The following is a 23,600-nucleotide window of genomic DNA, read 5'->3' on the forward strand; positions in this document are numbered from 1 at the left end:
TCTTTCCCTTCTTTTGTCTGTTATCACTTAGAGGATGCAGAAGAGAGCTGAACGATTCAATGTACCTGTGAGCTTGGAGAGTAAGAAAGCTGCCAGGGCAGCTAGGTGAGTGTTCCCAGCCTTTTAGACCTGAGATCGTGGTAATATGAAGGTGAGGGAATGTGTTCCTAGGTTTTAAATATAGTTGTTGATTTTAAGTAGAATAGAGGCCTTGCTGGAAAGAAATACTCTCTTGGCTCTATTCAGACCGTATCTGCTGATTGGTTGTAGTAGCTATAGATTGGGTTTTATTATCAAGCAGGGTTTTTGTAATAGGTAAAAGTCAGAAACTGACTGCTACTCCCAGTTCTGATAAGGCTACCTTTTAACTTATTCTCTGGACTCTTGGTGAGAAAAAGAGTCAACTGAACATCTTTCATGGGGTTGTTAGAATTAGCTAATGATTGCAAGGCTTGAGATCACAAGCAAGAAGTGCCATATGTATACTTGACACGGAGACAGACAACCAGGAGTGTGAACAGCTTCCTAAAATTTAGCTTGTTTTTCTTTCTACAGATTTGGGATTTCTTCAGTTCCATCAAAAGGTAAGAGTACAGAGACTTCTGAGAAAGTTATCTTTATGTTTTTACTTTTTTGGCACAACAGATTCCGTTTCTCCAAATTAAGGTAAACTTGTTAGCTCTAGAAGCCTGTAAGAGGTTATTATATCCACCTCTTTGCTCTAGGTAAAACCATACTTAAGCGCAGGCAATTTAGAGAAGGTGCTAAAGTTATGAGAGAATAGGAGGAAGTGCCAACATTTGTTTTCCTTTTCTTGGATCTCTTCAGAGAAGTTTCTAATACCTTCTTTATTCTGATGTCTCAAGTTAGCATGTAATTATTGTGTACCTGTCCAGTGTTATATTACCTAGTGTGAGTGGCAAAAGGAAGAAAAGAGTCTCTTTTATTATTATTATTTTTTTCTCTTTTACCTTTTAGGAATTTACAAGGGAATAATCTTGGATAAAAGACTTAGCCACAAGGATTATCACAGCGTTATTTATAGTGATCAATAACTGGAAACAATGTAATATACAATAGAGAATTGGTTGAGTAAATGTGTACCATAGTACAGTTAGAAGACCATGAAGATGTTTAAAATTATACTGAAGAATATTTGTCAGACAGATAAATGGAAAAAGCAAGTTATAAAATATTTGTAGTATGTTCCTATTTCCCAATAAAAGTGCATGTATGGTTAGGAAAAAAGATTAGAGGGATATATACTAAATTGATAACATTCATTGTCTCTGGTGGAATTTTGAGTGAATTCTTTTTGCTTGTCTGTGTTTTTAAAATTTCTACATTGAATATTTGTAATAAATTAGGGGGAAAAGTTACTCTTTTTATTATTATTTTTAATTTATTTATTTATTTTTGGCTGCATTCGGGTCCATTACTGCTCATGGGCTTTCTCTAGTTGTGGTGAGCAGGGGCTACTGCAGTGTGCGGGCTTCTCATTGTAGTGGCTTGTCTTTGTTGTGGAGCATGGGCTCTATGTGCCTGGGCTTCAGTAGTTGTGGCACGCGGGCTCAGTCGTTGTGGTTTACGGGCTCTAGAGCGCAGGCTCAGTAGTTGTGGTGCACGGGCTTAGTTGCTCTGCGGCATGGGGGATCTTCCCGGACCAGGGATCAAACCTGTGTCCCCTGCATTGGCAGGCGGACTCTTATCCACTGTGCCACCAGGGAAGTCCCTCAGAGACTTTAAATGTAGTCTTCTGATCCAATGCAGTCTTCCTAGTGACCTGTTAGTAGTGTCAAGTCTGTTAAGAAAATGTCCTCCAAAGATCTTGTAGAGTTTTGCTATGCCTTTTAAAAGACCAGCAAGAGACTTCCCTGGTGGTTCAGTGGTTAAGACTCCACCTTCCAATTCAGGGGACACAGGTTTGATCCCTGGTCGGGGAACTAAGATCCCACATGCTGCGGGGCAGCTAAGCCCATACACCAAAACTAGAGAGCCCGCTTGCCCCTTAACTACTGAACTTGTGTGCTCTGGAGCCCGTGTGCCACAACTAGAGAAGCCTACGTACCACAACGAAAGATCCCACCTGCCACAAATCAGACCCGATGCAGTCAAAAAAAATAAATAAGTAAAAATAAAAGACCAGCAAAATTCTGGTCACTGTCACTACATGCTTTAGAAACAGAATATTCTCTGACATTTAGTTATATCAAGAGAGAGATAATAGGATTGGTGATGGTACAACAAAAATTTTTAATATTTATTTATTTATTTGGCTGCACCAAGTCTCAGTTGCAGCACACAGGATCTTCGTTGCCATGTGTAGGATCTTTTTAGTTGTGGCATGCAGGGTCTTTAGTCGAGGCATGTGGGATCTAGTTCCCTGACCAGGGATTGAACCCGGGCCCCCTGCATTTGGAGTGCGGAGTTCTAGCCAGTGGACCACTAGGGAAGTCCCAAAAGTTTTTAAAGATATTATTAAATGGTGCTATTTGAAGAAAGGCAAAAGTTAAAATTAATACTTAGCCTGAAGCGGAAAACTGACCAATAAAATAATGTGTAGGTGACATTCAGTGTTATTCATATAATCCTAGAACTACAGAGTAGCTCTTAAAAGAGTAGAATTTGGCAACATGTAAAAGGAAATACTGTTTTATGAGTGAAAACATAAAAATATGTAACAGTTCCTAGTACATAGGTTATGGTAAAAGTTGAGTCCATACCTGAAAGTTTACAGTGGAAAGTTAGGGAACCAATTACAATATTGAGATTGCTTAAAATAAAATTCTGAGAAGTTTTAAGTAAATAATTATTGACTAGATTGGGGTTGGGCCTACCGGCTAATATACTATTTGCTTCTTAGTGATAGAACATTTGCTTTAAGAAGCCATAATTTTAATTCATTATAATAGTAACGCTGGTCTTTTGTCCAGATAAGATGTTTTTCTCTTTTTTTAACGGCTTTATTGAGATATAATTCATATATCATACAACTCATCCATTTAAAGTATATAATTCAGTGTTTTTTATATATTCACAGGGTTGTACAGCTATCATCATAGTCTAATTTTAGGACATACTCATCATCCCCAAAATAAACCCCATACCCATTAGCAGTTTTTCTCATCCGCTCCCTCTGCCCCACCCCACTAATCAACCACTAAGTTTTTTCTATATATGTAAGTTTGCCTTCATATAAATGGTATCATACAATTCATGGTCTTTTGTGACTGGCTCCTTTCACTTAACATAATGTATTCCAGGTTTATCCCTGTTTTAGGATGTATCATTACTTCATTTCTTTTTATTGTTAGATAATCTTAGGTTGTATTGATATATCACATTTTATCTACCCCTCAGTTGATGCACATTTGGGTTTTCATTTTGTGGCTACTATGGCTAATGTTGCTGTGAACATTCATATACAAGTTTTCGTGTGGATATATGTTTTCGTTTTTCTTGGGTATATACCTAGGAGTAGAATTGCTAGGTCATATAGTAAACTCCATGTTTAACTTTTTGAGGAACTACCAAACTGTTTTCCAAAGTGGCTGTACTATTTTATGTTCCCAACAGCAGTGGGTGCAGACATGGTCTCTAGATGTAATCTGTGCCTTTTCTTTAACTTCATAAGATAAAGGACATTTGTCCTATATATGATTTCTATGCTATCTAACTTGATTCAAAGACATCAGCTTTCTTTATGACTTTTAAGAATATTAAATAAAACTTTTAAATTTATTTCTTTAGGCCTGTCATCTGATGCCAAGCCTATGGTAAGAAATCTTTTTTTTTTTTCTTAACCTTGAGAGCCAAATCTTAACTCTGTATAGTTAGGTAAGTTACAGATTTCCTTCTCCCCAGATCAGAGGAAACTGAGATAATATGAGTTTGGTGACTGTTTTCAGTACAGTGTCTTATGTCCATAATAGAATTGTTTGAGGCACTGAGAGGTCAGGAAAATTTCTGCATCTTCAATGTCATTATAAACATCTTCCTTCCTACCACTCCTCTTGAAAAGGGTAGATTTTGTTAGCTAGAGGACAATCCATATAACTCTTTGTTTTATGGTACTGGAGTTTTAGGGCCTCATGCAGTGGCTTTGGATAATGTCAGACTCTTAATTACCACAAAAGAATCTGTGGAAGCAACTTATGAGTTCTATTTTGTAGATACTGATAATTTTCAACACTACCTGTCAAATACCAGAGAATAAAGACTAGGATAGTACGCCTTCTGGACCATTGTGACTTGTCAGCATGTTTAGAAAATGCAAGCAAATGCTGTGAAATATGTTTAGCTTTATGAAATCCTGCTCTTGGAATTACAGTTTAATAATGTAAGTGAAGGTGAAATGTTTTAGTAGTAGTAGTAGAAGTTAGTAGCAGTAGTAGTAGTAATGATAATGTCCCAAATATCCTTATGATAAGTCAAGGCTTCCAAGAAAAATGAAGGAAGAAAATTGAGTTGGGTACTGGTAGTAGATTTGTGTTCTGAAGAACGGAGAGCTGCAGTGATAGTTTCTCTTTGCTAGGGCATAGGGTTAAGAACTACTTGCAAAGGCTATGTATAGGAATTAAACAATTTTGGACTGTGAATGATGGACTTGTTTGGAGGTGATGATTTAGACGTTTGTTTGCTTTTTCAAGCAGTGTTTGGCCTACTTTGATCTTAAACCCTCCCTAGGCTTTTGCCACCTTTGATGAATGAAAGAGGCAGGGCTGAATCTTTCACTGCATTCCAGGAGAGAACTTTTAATAATTAGTGGCATGGATGAGTACTGCTTAGTTTCCTAATTTCGCACATAGGGTATCTTTGATGTTGTATAGGCTTATTTGAACTCTTAGCTTTGGACCATAGTTTGTGCCTTCTGTGTTTTCTGTTTTGATTTTTTTCTTTTTTTAAATTTATGTATTTTTGGCTGCATTGGGTCTTCATTGCTGCGTGCGGGCTTTCTCTAGTTGCGGTGAGCAGGGGCTACTCTTCGTTGCGGCACCCGGGCTTTTCATTGCGGTGGCTTCTCTTGTGGAGCACGGGCTCTAGGCACGCAGGCTTCAGTAGTTGTGGTGCGTGGGCTCAATAGTTGTGGCTCGCAGGCTCTAGGGCGTAGGCTCAGTAGTTGTGGGGCACAGGCTTAGTTGCTCCGCATGTGGGATCTTCCCGGACCAGGGCTCAAACCTGTGTCCCCTGCATTGGCAGGCAGATTCTTAGCTACTGCACCACCAGGGAAGTCCCTGATTTTTTTTTTAATATTTTTTTTTCCTATGTTTTTTGTAGGTTAACCTGGATAAGTTAAAGGAAAGAGCTCAAAGATTTGGTTTGAATGTCTCTTCAATCTCCAGAAAGGTAAGGTACTATTTTTGCAACATTAGGGCAGCTTGGGGCTACATAGTTTGGAAATGACTGTCCTAAGAATAGAACTGGCTACTCAGCACTTCATTTAATGCAGTCCTTTGACTATCACCTCCTCTCACTGACTATTGATTACATTATGGCTATTGTTTAACAAAGTTAATTGTTTTTTTCTACAGATTGTTTGCATAGCTGCCATGCTGGCTGTTAGAACAAGGTTTATATTTCTCTTTGTTGAGTTCAGTGATGTTACATCTGCTTTAACTTCTGATATAGGCATAATGGAAATTAAATAATCAGGAGAAGACAGTCTTGTCTTTAGGTCAAAGGTACCTAAAAGTAAAATTTGGAGGTTCTTTGGAACAAAACTGAGAAAATTGTTTCATTCTTTCTGCCCCTCTGCTAACTGGTACTGTTTAATTTAAGCAAGATGACCTTGTTGACACCATGCTGTGGGGAGTGATCAATTCTACAGGGCATTGTTATGTTTGGAGTTTTGCTATGCACTTGGAGAAAATGCTAAGGACTTTCCTGTTTGCCTAGAGCCGGTAGTCTCTTAATCTTTGTTCTGTGAGAATGAGAGCACGTTTCTTGGTTGTTCAAGTGGTGGTAGGATTAAAGGAAGACTATTTCAAACCAGAAAAACCATCATTAGGAAAAAAAAAAATTATTTCCCACTCGAGTATGGAAGCATTTAGCTCTCTAGAAATCCATTAGAAAAAACTTACCTGACGGTAGTTATATTTTTGCTCAGAAAAGAAAAATTGAGTATATAAAAATAAACATTAGTTGTGTCCCTGTGAGACTCATAACCTTGTACACAACTGTGCTTCATCTTCCTTCCCTTTGGGTTACATTTTTTGTGTTTACCAGAAATATAACATCATGTCTTTTTGTCCAACTTGATGCTGAGACCATCGGTATTCAGTAGGAGTATTTGGTGGTTTATGTGGAATAAAGTAAAGGAGTTGAGAGGTAGGCAGAATATATGATTCTTAAACCACAAGCAGCTTAATAGGGAAGCATTATTATAAACCAGAAGTCATTTGTGTTTTGCAAGATGGTCAAGGGAAAAGGTGCCTTGGATCCGTGGCCCTTCTTATCATCTATCTCCTTGTTTTGTATATGAGGCCTAGGTATCTGAGAATCTCATCAATAACTTCACTCCTTTAGGGAATTCTGTGAGTTTGTGTGTTGGAGAACGGAGGAACAAAAGGTACCCACTGAACTGAGAAGGTACCTTGATACTGAAAAATGAGGCAGGCAGCTCCATATATATAATCAGTGGAGTAGTTTATTATAGGGTAACTTACTTACAGGGTAGGATGAGGTAGACGACAATCTGGAAGCATTCACAGCTGCACTCCACACTACTGAGGGGCCATTGGGCCAATTTTATACTTATAGTTAACCCAGGGTTTGGGGGTACATGCTTGGAAACAGGAAGTGCATTCCCAAGTCAAGATTTATGAATGGGTAACTAGTCTTGTGGGCACCATGAATATATCAGTGAAGGTCGTCATTGTTTTTTAGAGACTAACAGAGTATAGAGACCACCCAGACCTAATGATCATTAAACAATATCTATTAACTACAGAGCCCTTGATGACAGAGAAGAGATGTACTACACAGTACAGCCCTAGGTAGAGTCAGTGGAAGGACAGGAAGAACTGAATGGACACAAGATGGCATCAGTTATGCCAACAGCCATACATTGTGTGTTCTATCAAAATTAACAAAATTGAACACGATATCTCCTACTACTTAGCTCATAGGGACACATTCCTGAGAGGAATTTATCTGTCACTCTGTGCTGCCCACCTGAGTTATACAAGGATATCAGTCTTTTCCCTTCCCTTCCCTGGAATCTTTCTCTATATTTGACCTGTTTTCAGCCTCCACAGGAGGCTGAGTAAAACATGAAGGGATACATTTATTGATTTTGAGCAAATTACTAAACTTCTTTGATCCTCATCTATAAAACTGGGAGTAACACCTAACATCATGTTTGTGAAGAATAAATGTGTATTTGCAGTTCCCTAACATAGTGACACTTTGACCCTCTATAAATTTTATTTTTGTTTTTATGTATTTTTAATGTATTTTTAATGTTTTAAATTTTTTATTTATTTACTTATTTTTTTTTGGCTGCGTTGGGTCTTTGTTGCTGCATGCAGGCTTTCTCTAGTTGTGGCGAGCAGGGACTACTTTTTGTTGCAGTGCGTGGGCTTCTCATTGTGGTGCATGGGCTTCTCATTTTGGTGCCTTGTTGCGGAGCTCGGGCTCTAGGTACACGGGCTTCAGCAGTTGTGGCACCAGGGCTCAGTAGTTGTGGCTCTCAGGCTCTAGCATTCAGGCTCAGTAGTTGTGGCGCACGGGCTTAGTTGCTCCGCGGCATGTGGGATCTTCCCGGACCAGGGATCAAACCTGTGTCCCCTGCATTGGCAGGAGGATTCTTAACCACTGCGCCACCAGGGACATCCAGACCCTCAATAAATTTTAGTTTCCTTCCTTGGTTTTCAGTTCTGGTTTTATCACTTTGAGTCAATTAACTTCTGTGTTTCAGTTGATCATTGATAGGATTACAGTTCCCATTTTAAATTCTAAAGGGTTAAAATGAGATAATGGTAATTGGCAGAACTCTAACGACATGAGCTCTGTTCTCTAATAACATTCATTGTCACACATATGTTCTAGAGTAGTGCTTTGCGAATTCTGTGACGAAAGACTAGTTTTTAAAAATTTCCAATTCATTGTCAAGAGGTACTTTTGCGAAATAAAATAAAAATGTCAAAGAAATGTTAAACTACTTGGAAGTTTCTAAACACTCAATTTCTGGACTTATTTCTAGACTGATAAACGGTTTAGGGATCAAGCCCTAGGAGGCAGACCACATTTTTAGTAGCACTGTACTAGAGTATACACGATTTCTTCCAAGGACCACTTTGCTTGGAGGCTTGTGACTTTCTGAGATGTCCTTTTTGAGTATAGGTTCCATTTACATTGATCATAAATCCTGATTTTCAGAATTATCCTAATTTCAATGGTTTGTTCTAAGTTGCCTCACAAACCATTAAAATGTCCCTGCTATTTTGCTATCTAGACCACCACTGTTCAGTAGAACCTTCTGTGATGATAGAAATATTCTACAAAATATTGTTCTGTTAAATAATCTGTTATCTAATATAGGCATACCTCAGAAATATTGTGGATTCAGTTGCAGACCACCACAATACAGTGAATATTGCAGTAAAGTGAGTCACAAATAAGCAGTGTACATACCTAAATTGAAAACTACTTTATTGCTAAAATAAAAGTGCTAAACATCATCTGAGCCTTTAGCAAGTTGTGATCATTTTGCCAGTGGAGGATCTTGCCTCTATGTTGACGGCTGCTGACTGACTAGGATGGTGGTTGCTGAAGGTTGGGGTGGCTGTGACAGTTTCTTTTCTTTTCTTTCTTTTTTTTTTGCTAAAAATGCATTTTTTATTTAAAAAATTCTTGCTTTCAATGTTCTCAAACAACCAATGCAACCAAGTGGCATTCTGAACCTCAGACTGCCAAGGAGTGACTAAGATGCAGCTGAAATAATTGTGTTGTAAGATAATTTATGCTTATTATTTATTTTTTAAAATTTAGCTTTATATACGAAAAAAGATGTTTCAGTTCCTTCCTAAATTCAGTACAAAATGCAGTGTATAGAAATATTATATCTCTTCCTTGTTCTTGAATGTTACTCTCACATAATTAATAGATTCTCCAAATTACTTTGCATTACAAAATCACTTGAAGTAGAATTAAGGATGGGACAGATATATAAATTACATTATAAAATTAATTTAGAACTATATAAAATAAATCATCTTTGTCCAGGAGTTGTACAAAATGAAGGAAATATTATATGTAGTTTAATATTTATGTAGTAAATATAAATCATGTGCTGTGTGGAGTTCTAGACAAATGTGTTTCCTAGGCAATTTCTTAAAATAAAACAACAATGGGGCTTCCCTGGTGGCGCAGTGGCTGAGAGTCTGCCTGCGGATGCAGGGGATATGGGTTCGTGCCCTGGTCCAGGAAGATCCCACATGCCGTGGAGCGGCTAGGCCCGTGAGCCATGGCCGCTGAGCCTGTGCGTCTGGAGCTTGTGCTCCGCAATGGGAGAGGCCACAACAGTGAGAGGCCCGCGTACCGCAAAAAAAACCCAAAAACCAATGAAGTTTGCCACATTGATTGACTGACTCTTCCTTTCACAAATTATTTCTCTGTAACATGCAGTGCTGTTTGATATCATCTTACCTACAGCAGGTTCTTTCGGAATTGGAGTGAATCCTTTCAAACCTGGCTGCTGCTTTATCAGTTAAGTTTATGTAACATTCTAAATTCTTTGTTGTCATTTCAGCAATATTCACAGCATCTTCTCCAGGAGTATATTCCATCTCAGGAAATCACTGTCTTTGCTCATCTGTAAGCAGCTCCTCCTCCTCGTACATTACCATGAATTGTAGCAGTTCAGTCCCATCTTCAGGCTCCACTTCTAATTCTAGTTCTTTAGCTGTTTGCACCACATCTGCAGTTACTTTCTCTACTGAAGTCTTGAACCCCTCAAAGTCATCCATGAGGGTTGGAATCAACTCTTTCCAAACTCTTGTTAATGTTGATTTTTTTTTTTTAACCTCTCTCCATGAATCACAGATGTTCTTAATGGCATCCAGAATGGTGAATCCTTTCCAGAAGGTTTTCAATTTGCTTTGCCCAGATCCATCAAAGGAATCACTACGTGTGGCCTTATGAAAAGTATTTCTTAAATAATAAGATTTGAAAGTTGAAATTACTCCTTGATCCGTAGGCTGCAGGAGGGATGTTGTGTTAGGAGTGGAAACAACATTAATCTCACTGTACATCTCCGTCAGAGCTCTTGGGTGATGACCAGGTGCATTGTCAGTGAGTAGTAATACTTTGAAAGGAATCTTTTTTTCTGAGCAATATGTCTCAACAGTAGGCTTAAAATATTCAGTAAACCATGTTGTAAGCAGATGCGCTGTCATCCAGGCTTTGTTGTTCCGTTTATAGAACACAGGCAGAGCCTTAGGATTTTCGGAATGGTAAATGAGCATTAGCTCCAACTTAAAGTCACCAGCTGCATTAGCCCTTAACAAGGGAGTCAGCCTGTCCTTTGAAGCTTTGAAGCCAGGCATTAACCTCTCCTCTCTAGCTGTGAAAGTCCTAGATGGCACCTTCTTCCAATGTAAGGCTGTTTCATCTATACTGAAAATCTGTTGTTTGGTGTAGCCACCTTCATTAATTACCTTAACTAGATCTGGACAACTTACTGCAGCTTCTACATCAGCACTTGCTGCTTCACCTTACACTTTTATGTTGTGGAAGTGGCTAGCTTCAGACTTTTGCAGCTTTCTCACCTCTCTCAGCAGCCTTCATAGAATTGAAGAGAGTTAGCACTTTCCTCTGGATTAGGCTTTGATTTAAGGGAATGTTATGGCTGGTTTGATCTTCTATCCAGACCACTTAAACTTTTTTTCACATTAGCAATAAGGCTGTTTCTCTTCTGTTTCTAATGTTCCTTGCAGTAGCACTTTTAATTTCCTTCAAGGACTTTTTCTTTGCATTCACATCTTGGCTGTTTGGTACAAGAGGTCTAGCTTTTGTCCTCTCTCAGCTTTTGACATGCCTTTCTAGCTTTTGATTTAAAGTGAGAGATGTACAACTCTTCCTTTCACTTGAACAGTTAAACACCATTGTAGGGTTATTAATTGGCCTCATTTCCGTATTGTTTTGTCTCAGGAAATAGGGAGGCCTGAGAAGAGGGAGAAAGATGGGAACGGCTGGTTGGTGGAGCAGTCAGAGCACACATATTTATTGATTAAGTTCTCTGTCTTTTATGGGCATGGTTTGTGGTGCCCCCAAACAATTACAGTAGTAACATCAAAGATCACTGATCACAGATCGTCATAACACATAATAATAACAATGATGAAAAAGCTTGAAATGTTGCAAGAATTACGAAAATGTGACACAGACATGAAGTGAGCAAATGCTGTTGGAAAAGTGGCTCCAGTAGGCTTGCTCAACATAGGGTTGCTGCAGACCTTCAGTTTGTGAAAAGTACAATATCTGTGAAGTACAATAAGTCGAAGCACAATGAAACAAGGTATACCTGTACACTAGTCATTAGCCACATGTGGTTACTGATCACCTGAAATGTGATCAGTAGTCACATGCGGCTAATGATCAGTATAGTCACACAATAATAGATAGTGTGACTAGGAACTGAATTTTTAATTATTTTAAATTTAAGTAGCCACATGTGTATTGGACAACTCAAGTCCAGCTTATATCTCCCACACAGCTTTCATACTTGGAAGTAGCATAGAAATCTTATCAGACCACCTGTTTGGATCACTGTTTCCATAGCCCAGAGGTTTTTAGTACTTGTAGAATATAAGCAGTTTCAGAGTGAATTTGTAGGAGGAGAGAAATTGGAGGAAAGGGAATAAGAGATAAGCAGAGGAACTGTTCTTTTTTTCAAGTAACTTTTTTTCTAGAACTTAGTGTTCTAGACCCAAATCATGAAATTGCAACTGGCTGCGTTCTCAGTAAGAGTTGCTTTGTTCGGAGTCCTGTGTTTAACAGTTCTCTATCACCAGAGATGATTTGCAGCCTAGTATTTGCTTGGCCAGAGGTTAGTGATATGATTAAATTTGTATTTGTGGAACAGCCAGAGCAGCACAATTATGTCCACCTCATCCTGGGGTCCTGGGTTCCAGTATAGCCTCCTCCTGTGTAATTTGGTCATCTGTCTTTAAGTTTTACAGTTGTCCAGGCACAGATTTTATTCGGTTAGATATGTTGCAAATAGTGGAGGTTAATAGGTGATGTGAAGATACCTATTCTTCATCCTAGTATCCTAAAAGGGGCAATGAGAGAGACCCACTCTCTGTCACCTCATTGCATGGAGTTTGTGTTTGCTTGATCCAGCTTAAGGCCCTCATTGCATCATGGTTTCTCCTCAGTAGATTCTGCTGCATACCAGTGGATATGATAAAGAGAGAGAATGTGTGAGAGGAGTGTGCCGTAGTGTTTGTGACAGATTTTTTTTTAAATTTTTATTTATTTATTTTTGGCTGTGTTGGGTCTTCGTTTCTGTGCGAGGGCTTTCTCTAGTTGCGGCGAGAGCGGCCCACTCTTCATCTCTGTGCGCAGACCTCTCACTATCGTGGCCTCTCTTGTTGCGGAGCACAGGCTTCAGACGCACAGGCTCAGTAGTTGTGGCTCACGGGGCTAGTTGCTCTGCGGCATGTGGTATCTTCCCAGACCAGAGCTCGAACCCGTATCCACTGCATTAGCAGGCAGATTCTCAACCAGTGCGCCACCAGGGAAGCCCCCAGATTTTTTTTTTTTAACTGTCACAACCTGATCATCTCCTCTTCGTATTTTAGATATATGGCTTCAGCATATTATAAATTTGAGGGTATCGAATTTCTGCTATTCTTCCTTGGCTAACTTTTGAATGACTGCTCATATATTTCACTTTTCAGCTCCACTAGTATACTGTACACATTAGGCAGTACACAGAAACTTCAAGAAATGTGCCCCCCCCCCCGCAACCATCTTCCCTCTCTCCCCCTGCCCAAGAAAAAGACCTTTCTGTTCATGTTTCCAGCTCAAGTCTCAGTAAATAGAATCCTGTTGGTTTAGGATAATGGGAAGTGACAGGGCAAAGAATGGCACTGGCATTTATGGACATTTTTTACACAAGAGGCTGTAAATTGTCCCCTCCAACTCTTTCGACTATTTGAGGATAGAATGGCATGCCTTTTCTCCTGTAAGCTTCATAGTGACAGTGGGCTGAGAAACCTCCCAGCCCCTCAAACAAAACAAAACCCAGATAAATAACCTCTGCCTGGTTGGTTCTGATTGATCACCAGCTAAGTTTTCAGTCTTGTACTTAACTGGTTGTTTTTTTTTCTCTGTCAGTTTTCCATGCCTCCCAAGAGAAGTAGTGTTTGGGTCAGTCCTCTTGGTGGAGGACTTGGCCTGGTACATAAGAAATTCATCTCTAAAAGGAATGGGTAAGGGAAATAGATGGGAAGCCAGCTCAGTTAATATATGATGGTCATAGGACATTAGTTTTGGTAGAAACTAGGTCTGGGCTTAGAGATGTATTGTTAACTGATGTAGCTAATTTGCATGGATTGGTTTTTTTGTTTGTTTATTTTCAAACATTGACACATTTGGGAAAGTGAAACTTGATACTTGAGGAAGTTACAGGAAATCCAGCTAGGTAAGTATTACAAAGAAACACAAACAAAAACACCAGGCCCAGGCACTAAGCAGAAAACTGGAGTGTGGTTTATACTTTTCTCCCTTCCCGAGAATGTGAGAGGCATGTGTTACTGCCTCTTGATTCTTGCTTAGTAGTAGTAAATGCTGACATAAGTACATCTTCCTTACGTCTCTACTAGGATATTACTGAGTTTTCCCTACTTGTAGTTCTTCATATAGGTAACTGTCCTAATGAGTTATCTTAAGAGGCCTGTAAAAACCCTAAAGGCTACTTTTTCCATGTTCGTGCTTTTTGCCAGTTTTCTTCCCTGATGAATGTTCTGTGATACACAGTGTTAGAATATATTGATAAAAAGGTTGAAAACGAATTAAATATTCATCCACTGACTATCTTCTTATTGCTGAGGCTGGTAACTAAGAGTCTTGGGTGGCTGCAGTGATTAGTTTCATGAAGCTTTCGTATAATTGTATATTTTTGCTCACCATTTGTTGGGGATGGACCACTTCAGAGTGAGAGAGACATTGGACCTATTGTTTTTGAGGAGCTTGTCGCTGAAATGTGTTGAGATATCAAAGAGGAAGCTGGGACAAAGAGTCAGTTCCAAGCACAGGAGGGCACAAGTGTCTTCTGTCATAGCGGGTCCCCAACCTTTTTGGCACCAGGGACCGGTTTCGTGGAAGACAGTTTTTCCACGGCCGAGGAGGGTGTGGGTGGGGGTGGTTCAGGGGGTGATGGGAGCGGCAGATAAAGCTTTGCTCACTAGCCCGTCGCTCACCTCCTGCTGTGCGGCCCAGTTCCTGACAGGCCGTGGACCGGTACTGGTCCGTGGTCCAGGGATTGGGGACCCCTGTTCTAGCACACAGATTTCATTATGGCTTGTCTCCATTCACTCTCTTCTGGAAGGCCTGTTTGTTTCTATCGAGATTCCCTTCCACCATCTGAAATAAATAAAGAATGTTTCTTCCCTTCAGCAGTGGGTTTTGGTACAGAGGTTAGTCAATGGGATATGGAAAGAAGGAAGTTCACACTATAGATTTACTTTCTGTTTTTAAAATTATTTATTTAATTCATTTTTGGCTGTGTTGGGTCTTTGTTGCTGTGTGCGGGCTTTGAGTGGGGGCTACTCTGTTGCGTTGCGCGGGCTTCTCATTGCGGTGGCTTCTGTTGTTGCGGAGCATGGGCTCTGGGCGTGCGGGCTTCAGTAGTTGCAGCGTGCAGGCTCAGTAGTTGTGGCTCGCGTGCTCTAGAGCGCAGGCTCAGTAGTTGTGGTGCACGGGCCTAGTTGCTCCATGGCATGTGGGATCTTCCCGGACCAGGACTCGAACCCGTGTCTCCTGCACTGGCAGGCGGATTCTTAACCACTGCACCTCCAGGGAAGCCCCCACAGTATAGATTTAGAAGTTGAGGGAATTCCCTAGTGGCCCAGTCATTAGGACTCTGAGCTTCCACTGCCAGGGGCCCGGGTTCAGTCTCTGATCAGGGAACTAAGATCCTGCAAGCTGCGTGGCATGGCCACAGAAAAAAATTTGGTCACCAGCCTTCCCAGAGGGTCTATAATTGGGATTTGTTAACTAGTTTAGGCATGTATATATGAACCTGTTCCAAAGGAAGAACTGTGGGACTGTGCATAGGACATTGTCAACGTGGAACTGTAAGGACCTGAGGAACCATAAGCTATGGTGAGGAGTTTGGTAGAATATTTTTTAAAGGGTTAGAAGATTTAGATCCCAGGAAAAGTAGCATGCTGAGTAGGTTTGGGTTCTTTCCAACCACATATATTCAAGCAGCGGTACTTAGGCCAAGGGCAACACTTAATTCTCTATTTCCTTTTCTCATGGTGCCCCATGAGACCAAGAAAAATGCAGGTAGTAGGATTGCAGATGGAAAAAACTTCAGTGTAGATCGTCTCAGTCATCGTATTTCATTGATAAAGGGCTTTGGGGGGAAATTTCCCTCCCCTCCGCCTTCATCCTAGATTGTCATTTTCCCCAAAAATGCTTCTTCCACTTGAAAAATTGTATTATTTTAACTTCCATTAACCAACAAGAAAAGACGATAAGAACAGGTTATATAGTACATAGAGATGGCAGTTGAGAGTGGCTATCAGAGAAGATGAATTTCAGAAAAGCCAAGACCCAACCCCACATAGTCCTCAGCATTTCTGAGAGCATTTTAGGGCCCAACTAAAGTCTAACCAGTCCTTTAAATCCCCTTCTTAATTCATAATAATTTGAAAATAAATATTTGGCTTTTTTTTTTCTTCTACCTCCTCCTCTAAGATAAAAACACATACGCTGCTGTTTCTATACCCATCCATTGGAACAAACCTTGAGGGAGTGGTGAAGGAGCTGTTTAAAGAGGAAACAATAGGGAAAACTCTCTGACCTCAGTTTATCCCTTCATCTGGTTCTTCATTTGTCCCTGCTGAGGAACAGAACTTGTCTTTTGTCTGTAACACAAATACATCTTTACCTCCCTCCCTTCCCACTTCCCCCCCACACCCGCTCTTCTCACTCCCTTCTATTATGATTCCAATCAATGATGTCATTATGTGTGTCATTCAAATGCTGTTGAACCACTTGGCTATAGGAATTTGGAAGAGCAAAGAGGCAGAATGGAATTTTTCTCTCCTGCCCAGGGCTGTTGAAAATGGATTCTAATTTTAACTAGAGAAATAGGAATCAGGTTTTTCTTTGCTCAACTTCTACCCTCCCTCTATACCCTAAACCTCAAACACATACTTTTTACCTGGCCATGGTTGAGAATAAAGTTGGACAAGAAATGTTAGGAATATAAATTGACCACTTCAGAGGAAAAACTTTAAAAATTGGGGGAAGCAAGATAAAATTTTTGGTGCTATATCAGCATTTGTGGCTGGTGTTTTGCCCTGTTCACTGTAAATTGGATCTTTGAGAAGTTTGTGATAGAGGGTTTATACTTCCCTAAAGTAAGTGGTTGAGACCGCTAGGATCTTGTACCATTTCATTTTATTTTTCTGTCTCTGATTTCATTCATTGAGTTTGAACCTAAAGAACTAGAGGCAGAAAAGTTTGTAGTAAGAAAAAAAACTTACTGTCTTTTCTGTTTCCTCTGCTTGATACCCCACCCCCACTAATGTCTTTGCATTCCTTCTTCTAACATGTCAGAATTGATGACTTCGATAAAAAACAAGTTTTATGCCTCTCTGTGGTCCCCCTTAGTCTTTGCCCCGAGAGTAAACATACCCTGGAAAAGGAGGGGAATACTGCATTCTGTTAAGTCTGTTTTACTTTTAAATACCTTCAGCTGTTTTTGCCAACCAAGTTCTTCGGGTGGGGTCATTCTCTGAGTGCCAGTTTTTATTTTTTTAAAAAAAATTTTTGGCTGTGCTGCATGGCACGTGGGATCTTAGTTCCCCAACCGGGGATTGAACCTGTGCCCCCTGCATTGGAAGCATGGAGTCTTAACCACTGGACTGCCAGGATAGTCCCTGAGTGCCAGTTTTTTAAGAAGTGCCACTCTTAGACTCTTAGCATGTAAGGTTTTTAAAACCCAACTGTAAATCATATCTGATTGTATATCTAGTTGTATGTCTAATTTTGAGGTGACAGGTAAGCTAGCTGGCTCTCCAAACAGAGCGATATCTGTCCGATCACTCCAGATACTCTCCCTAGCTATGGTGAAATGTAAGCTAACCCTCTGAATCCAAGTCTGTCCATCCTTCAAAATCTGTATGGGAGGAAAAAGTGTGGGGTGTTTTTTTGTTGTTTTTTTGGTTTGTGTTTGTGTTATTAATTTTTTGGGGGGTATGAAATTTTGGTGTTCAGACGCTCCTCCTGATGTGAGCAGTAGCAGTATAGGAATGTTTAAGATGTATTTTAATACTTGAGAGACTAATACTTGAGTAATACTGTTTGTTAGGCTGACACTGATAAGGAGAGATAACATTTTAAAGAATACATATGGGTTTGGTTCAAGTAAGGTTTAATAATAACATGATAGTTCATTCTCTTATGTACTCACTAAAATAGTAAAGTTGCTTTTTATGCCTGAAAGCTGAAACAGGTCAAATAAAATCCTGTAGATTTTGAAGTTGCAAATGGGAATGAGACAGGGCATCAGATCGTGAGATGTTTTATAGGAAGATACTTGGTAATGATTTTTGCAAACTAGCAAAGTCCCTGTTTTTAATAAAATCTGAGGTCCCTTGTTAAGGTCTAGAAAATGTTAACTCCTTTCCTCCCTTCCTTTTCCTTTGCTATTCTTTTCTCATATTTTTAAAGATAGTATTTTAATCCATTTTTTACCTTCTCATCCCCAGAGCAGATTGTTAGGACAGATAGAGAAATTTATTTTCAGAGGGTTCCACGTTTGGATTTTATATCACATATTGAATCTTTAAATCCCTAGCAATGAAGATATCTTATTGAGAAGGAGATTATATTTGAAATGCTTGGTGTCTGGATGTTAGAAAGTATTTATTGGGTGAAGAGTTTATTTAGGTAGAGTAGAGGGGGGCAGTTTCAGAATTTTCACTGTCATGCTCATCTTGGGTATGAAATGTTTCAGGAGGAAGAGCAACTGGAAATGAACGAACAGACTCACAAGATGAGAGGTTTTATATGATGGACCTGTTTAGTGCTCTGTATGTACAAGTAAAACACATGAGCCTTAAGACAAAAGCCGTCTGTTCCTGTCTGTTCTCCACTTTATTGATACTCTCACTCTTTCTCTATATCAGTTCTATAGAGGAAAAAAATACCTTTGTGTGCTTGAACCTGGTTGCCTCTCTCTTTTTCCCCACGTATCTGAGGTGTTCCCGGATCTTGCTTGGGCATGTTCTTCCTGTATTGAACTCCCCTGGTAAAAGAGTTTCTGTTCCTCTATTTGAATTCTAGGAAGGCAGCAAGATAGGTGTGCCTTAGAGCCAGCTGTGATTCCTTAATAGCTTTCTTTTCCCCTTCACATTCCTGCAGCTGAGATAACGTGTTTGTAGGAAGCATAAGCTTTTTTGGAAGGCCCCTAGTGCTTTGAGGGGAAAGTTGGAGTGGAGTAGCAGCCTATTGGGTTTTTGTGAGGGTTTTTTTGTTGTGGGGGTGGGGTGGGGGTTTGTTTGTTTGTTTTGGTTTTTTGGTTTATACTGTCTGGAAGCTATTTGCAATTATTCTCAACTGTTGCTGCACATAAGGGTCACCAGGGGTCCCTTACAGTTCTCTGGGTTCTTCCTTTTGAGATTCAGATTTATTAGGTTGGGGCGAAGCCAGAAATCTGCCTTTTAAAATGTCAGGTGAAAAGAATCTGCTTTCCTAGTGCTCATTGTAAATTTCTGAATGCTCAGGTAACTCTTGTCCTTCATTCTCTGTATATTTTGGCTAAGACAGAATTCACCTCCCTTCAGAAGGTTTTAGCTTCCCTCTATTGACTTGACATTTCTGCCAAGCTCTGCATCGCTTATCCTTAAAAGCAGCAGCTTCCTGACGTTTAAGGGAGGGAGGTGGGGACTTTTAATAGAAACTTGGTTTCCAGGGGTCTCAAGTGTGAAGCCTTCATTTCCTCCACCTTCCTTGCTTTGTCCTACAGTCAGCTAGAGCAAGACCGAGAGACGACCTCCTCCGGGGTTGGACAAGAGTCGGGGTTGGGGAAGAAGCTTGATTTGGACAACAGAGAAGAAGTGATGGGAGCTAGTGACTCAGAAGAGTGTTTGGTTTTGAGCTGACTGTGTACTGGGGCTTCAAATACTGTAAAGATAGGAGGAGATACAGTTCCTGGTAGTCTCTAATTCTGGTGTTGCTTTACAGTTCCTGGCATCCTTCTGGCTCTAGAAGGTTGAATCCGATCTCAACAGTTAAAAGATTGTTGAGAGTAGGTAAGATTGTTGTACTGGGAGGTGTGTTATGTGTATATGTGTGGCGGTATTAGAGTATCTCTTTACTCTGTGTGTGCTAAGATGATGGACTAGACCCTCTGCTAGTCCAGTCGTTCACCTTTAGTCCTGCTTAGGCTCTGTGCATTGGTCTTTAGGACCACCTTGTGTTCTGTGGTCTGGCTGGCATAAATGCTGAGGAATAAACATGTTCAAATGAATTTCAGAAACTGGGGCAGGGAGGTGACAGCTGTGTGTTTAAGCATTAAAGTGTTTCTGAGAGAAAAACCATCAGTTGCTGTCATTCACCCTGAGAGTATGAAATTAGAAGCCCACTCACCCTGGAGTGTTTCGTAACCTTTACCTCTGGGAAGTCAAGGCCATGTCATTATTAATCTACCATTGCCTGAAAGCCCCCAGGCACTGCTTTTCATCCTGCCATCAGTCACGTGGCAGTGAAAGTCAGGAAAGTCACCAGAAGGCTCCCTGTCTTCCTTTTTGCCTCACTCTTACCTTACATTCCCTTGGAAAATCAAATTGGCCTGAGAACTATTAACATCTTAGTATGGTAATTCAATTACAAAAGGAGGCAATTATTTGGGTTTTTTTTTTTTGCAAACTATTCATCCGTAGCTCACTATCGGCCTCTCTTCCATCACTCCAGGGAAAAGACTTCTGAGAAAATAACTGTTAAAGTAGGATAAATAAAGTGGCGTGGTTTAGGTCCTGTTGGGAATATATATGAGACTCTTACACATTGAACAGTGTAGAATGTGGGCAATAGCTCAGTCATTAAAACAGCTATAGGAGAAGGGCCAACTCCAACTCAGCAGTACCTAAGCTTCCCTGAAATGTCCCTTTCTACTTGTAAGGATATCTCTGACTGAATTGTTTAGATTGGAATTTCTGCTTCTCATACATAGTGTAAGAAGGAATGATGTGAGTGAGCTCGTTGTACTGACCAGAAAAAATACCTGGCTTGGTTAATTCTTTTGGTCTCCTATAAGAACAGTGAGGATATCTTTTATTTGAATTCAGTAAATACTCTTGCTTTGTGTTTTGGGATTTACTGAGTTCAAATTCCCTACATAAGCCTGGTTACATTTGGGTCACTGTTTTGTTTCTCCTAGTTTATCTCTGTGATCCAGAGTGGCACTGGTAATAAGATTGAAAAAGGTGAATGCTTAGGCTTCCCTGGTGGCACAGTAGTTAAGAATCTGCCTGCCAATGCAAGGGACACAGGTTGGAGCCCTGGCCCGGTAAGATCCCACATGCCCCGGAGCAACTACGCCCGTGCACCACAACTGCTGAGCCTGCGCTCAAGAGCCTGCAAGCCACAACTACTGAGCCCACGCACCACAACTACTGAAGCCTGCAAGCCTACAGCCTGTGCTCTGCAACAAGAGAAGCCACCACAATGAGAAGCCCGCACACCACAACTGGAGAAAGCCCGCGCACAGCAACAACGACCCAACACAGCCAAAAATAAAAACAAATAAATAGGACTTCCCTGGTGGTGCAGTGGTTAAGAATCCGCCTGCCAATGCAGGGGACACGGGTTTGAGCCCTGGTCTGGGAAGATCCCACATACCGCGGAGCAGCTAAGCTCGTGTGCTGCCACAACTACTGAGCCTGTGCTCTAAGAGTGCCCATGAGCCACAACCACTGAAGCCCGCACGCCTAGAGCCCGTGCTCCGCAATAAGAGAAGCCACCACATGAGAAGCCCGCACACCACAACGAAGAGTAGCCCCTGCTCGCCGCAACTAGAGAAAGCCCACACACAGCAACAAAGACCCAACGCAGCCTAAAATAAATAAATAAATAGATTTATTTATTTATTTAAAAAAACAAAAACAAAAAAGTGAATGCTTTAGCACAGCCCATGGGGTGCTAATTAAATCAAAGTAGACTCCTTTTGGCAGAGCAAATAACCCTAGCACACTAAGCTTGAAGCAGTATTCTTTATTGTATTCAGGATAAAATTAGTAAGTTTTGAAAAATGTTCACCTGAATTTGAATCTTGAAGACACAAGTTGGGTTTGGAAGGTAAAGCTGGAACTCCATTTTGGGTAGAGATTTTATTTCATTTATTTTATAAAATTATTTATTTATTTGTTTGTTTAGGCTGTACCGGGTCTTAGTTGCGGCACACGGGATCCTTAGTTGTGGCATGCGGGATCTAGTTCCCTGACCAGGGATCGAACCCGGGCCCCCTGCATTGGGAGCATGGAGTCTTACCCACTGGACCACCAGGAAAATCCCTGGGTAGAGATTTTATCTATGGTACTCTTTGCTATAAAAAGAGGCAATCACTTTAGAAAGCATCTGTGTGGTATTCACGCTGCCACTTGTTGCAGCTGATCTTCCACTTGGGACTTAATTCCTGGCTACCGTGTATATGCCATGGAAACCACTGACAAGAGCCCTTCCTTAATTTAAAATTTTGAGCTATAACTTTGTACTTCCATTCCCTCTCCTTTTCCTTCTTGGGGCACTGAGGTTGTTTGGGGGTTTTTTTGTTTTTTTTTTAAATTAATTCCGTTCTATTTAGAGAGGAATAAGTTCTTAAAGGACCAGCACCAACCTTGTGACTAACTTTATGTCATCTTGCCTTCTAAGTTTCTACCTCTGGATCTGGGTGTTTGATCTCCATCTCTCTCTCTCCCTCTCTCTGTCTCTCTCTCTCTCTCTCTCATTTTTTTTTTGCCGTGCCACACCACACGGTTTGCCGGATCTTAGTTCCCCGAACAGGGATTGAACCACAGGCCTTGGCAGTGAAAGTCCCAAGTCCTAACCACTGGACCACCAGGAAACTCCCTGATCTCTGTCTCTTGATCTCATGTTTCTCTCTCACCTCAATACTCTTGGCCTCTCCTTTCTAATAGAAATATTTTCAAAACCACTTGCCAGGGACAGACCACACATTTTGCTCCAAACTTTATAGCAGTCAGTAGAAAGAGGAAAACACAATTGTACTGTTTACAGTGATTTTCAAAAGGTAAAACTAACAAGTTGTTCAGCAAAAGCATAATTATTTGGGGTCTGGGAATCAGAAAGAAAATTTCCCCATGAGTCCTCATAATGCAGTAATGTAATGAACAATGGCACACATCTTTATAGTCATTCAATTGTGAATTCATAAGCCCTGTGAGGTTAAAGATTTTTGTCTTATTCATCTCTCTATTCCCAGTGCCAGAAAACAGTGCCTGACCCATAGTAGGCTCTCAGTGGTTATTTGAATGACCAGTGGATGAATGGTTTAATTTTATGGTTTCAGTGTTATTGACAGTGTTGATAGAAACTGATGTTGTGTAATTCAGTGAAGGCAATTCCTCAGGGGCCTTTAGAGTACCTGGAATTGGATCTACAGAGTTAGAGGTCGGATCCTTGCTCAGTTCCCTTGGACATTACCTTATATAGATATCTGCTTTTGTAGTCATTAATTGTTAGGGATGGTGATATCAGTTAAAGCCTGACAGCATAGTTTTTTTTTTTTCAGGGTCCCAGAAAGAGAAGGTGGTTAATAGTACCTGATGGAGAAGACTGGTTTTGCTGAGTTACTGTTCTGCTACACTTTAACCTTAAATCTGATCCTCTTTCCAAATATCATTTGCCTTGCAACTGAAGGGAATTTCCTTGTTGCCTTGGTAATGTCTGTTTCTTGACAACTTTTGATGACTTCACTTGTAGTGTAGAAGAAGAATGAATGGCATTGTTAGTTTCAAAATTCTGTTGGTGGTCTCAGACTTTGTTTCAAGGACCAGAAGGATGCAATAGAAATAATGGCTAACATTTATCGAATACTTATATGATAGTTCCTATGTACTAAGCACTTTCATACATGTAATTTGTATCTTGGGGGAACCTGGAATGTCTCCATCTTTTCTTTCAGCAGGTATCATTTTCTTTATATTGTCCAAGGATGTGCCAAATGTGAAAGGGAAACAAGAAGAAAAGTGAATTTTGAAAAGTTGAAGATGTCTTCTGAAAGGTTCTATAAGATAGTTAGGAACTATCTTATTCCATGATGGAAAATACAGTGATAGGGGCCTCCCTGGTGGCGCAGTGGTTGAGAGTCCGCCTGCCGATGCAGGGGATACGGG

At 40.4% G+C, this 23,600-nt stretch overlaps 1 protein-coding gene across 1 annotated transcript in view; it reads left to right on the forward strand.

Annotated features, from left to right (window-relative positions):
• SARNP (SAP domain containing ribonucleoprotein) overlaps positions 1-23,600 on the forward strand; it is a 53,702-nt gene that overhangs the window by 21,448 nt on the left and 8,654 nt on the right. The window contains exons 6-9 of the mRNA XM_007467763.1: positions 32-105; positions 556-584; positions 3,751-3,776; positions 5,278-5,346. Of these exons, the coding sequence (XP_007467825.1) occupies positions 32-105; positions 556-584; positions 3,751-3,776; positions 5,278-5,346 (198 nt within the window). The remainder of the gene's footprint in view (positions 1-31; positions 106-555; positions 585-3,750; positions 3,777-5,277; positions 5,347-23,600) is intronic.

The sequence above is a fragment of the Lipotes vexillifer genome, unplaced genomic scaffold, assembly GCF_000442215.2.
Source record: "Lipotes vexillifer unplaced genomic scaffold, Lipotes_vexillifer_v1.1 scaffold387, whole genome shotgun sequence".
In the NCBI taxonomy this organism is placed as follows: domain Eukaryota; kingdom Metazoa; phylum Chordata; class Mammalia; order Artiodactyla; family Lipotidae; genus Lipotes; species Lipotes vexillifer.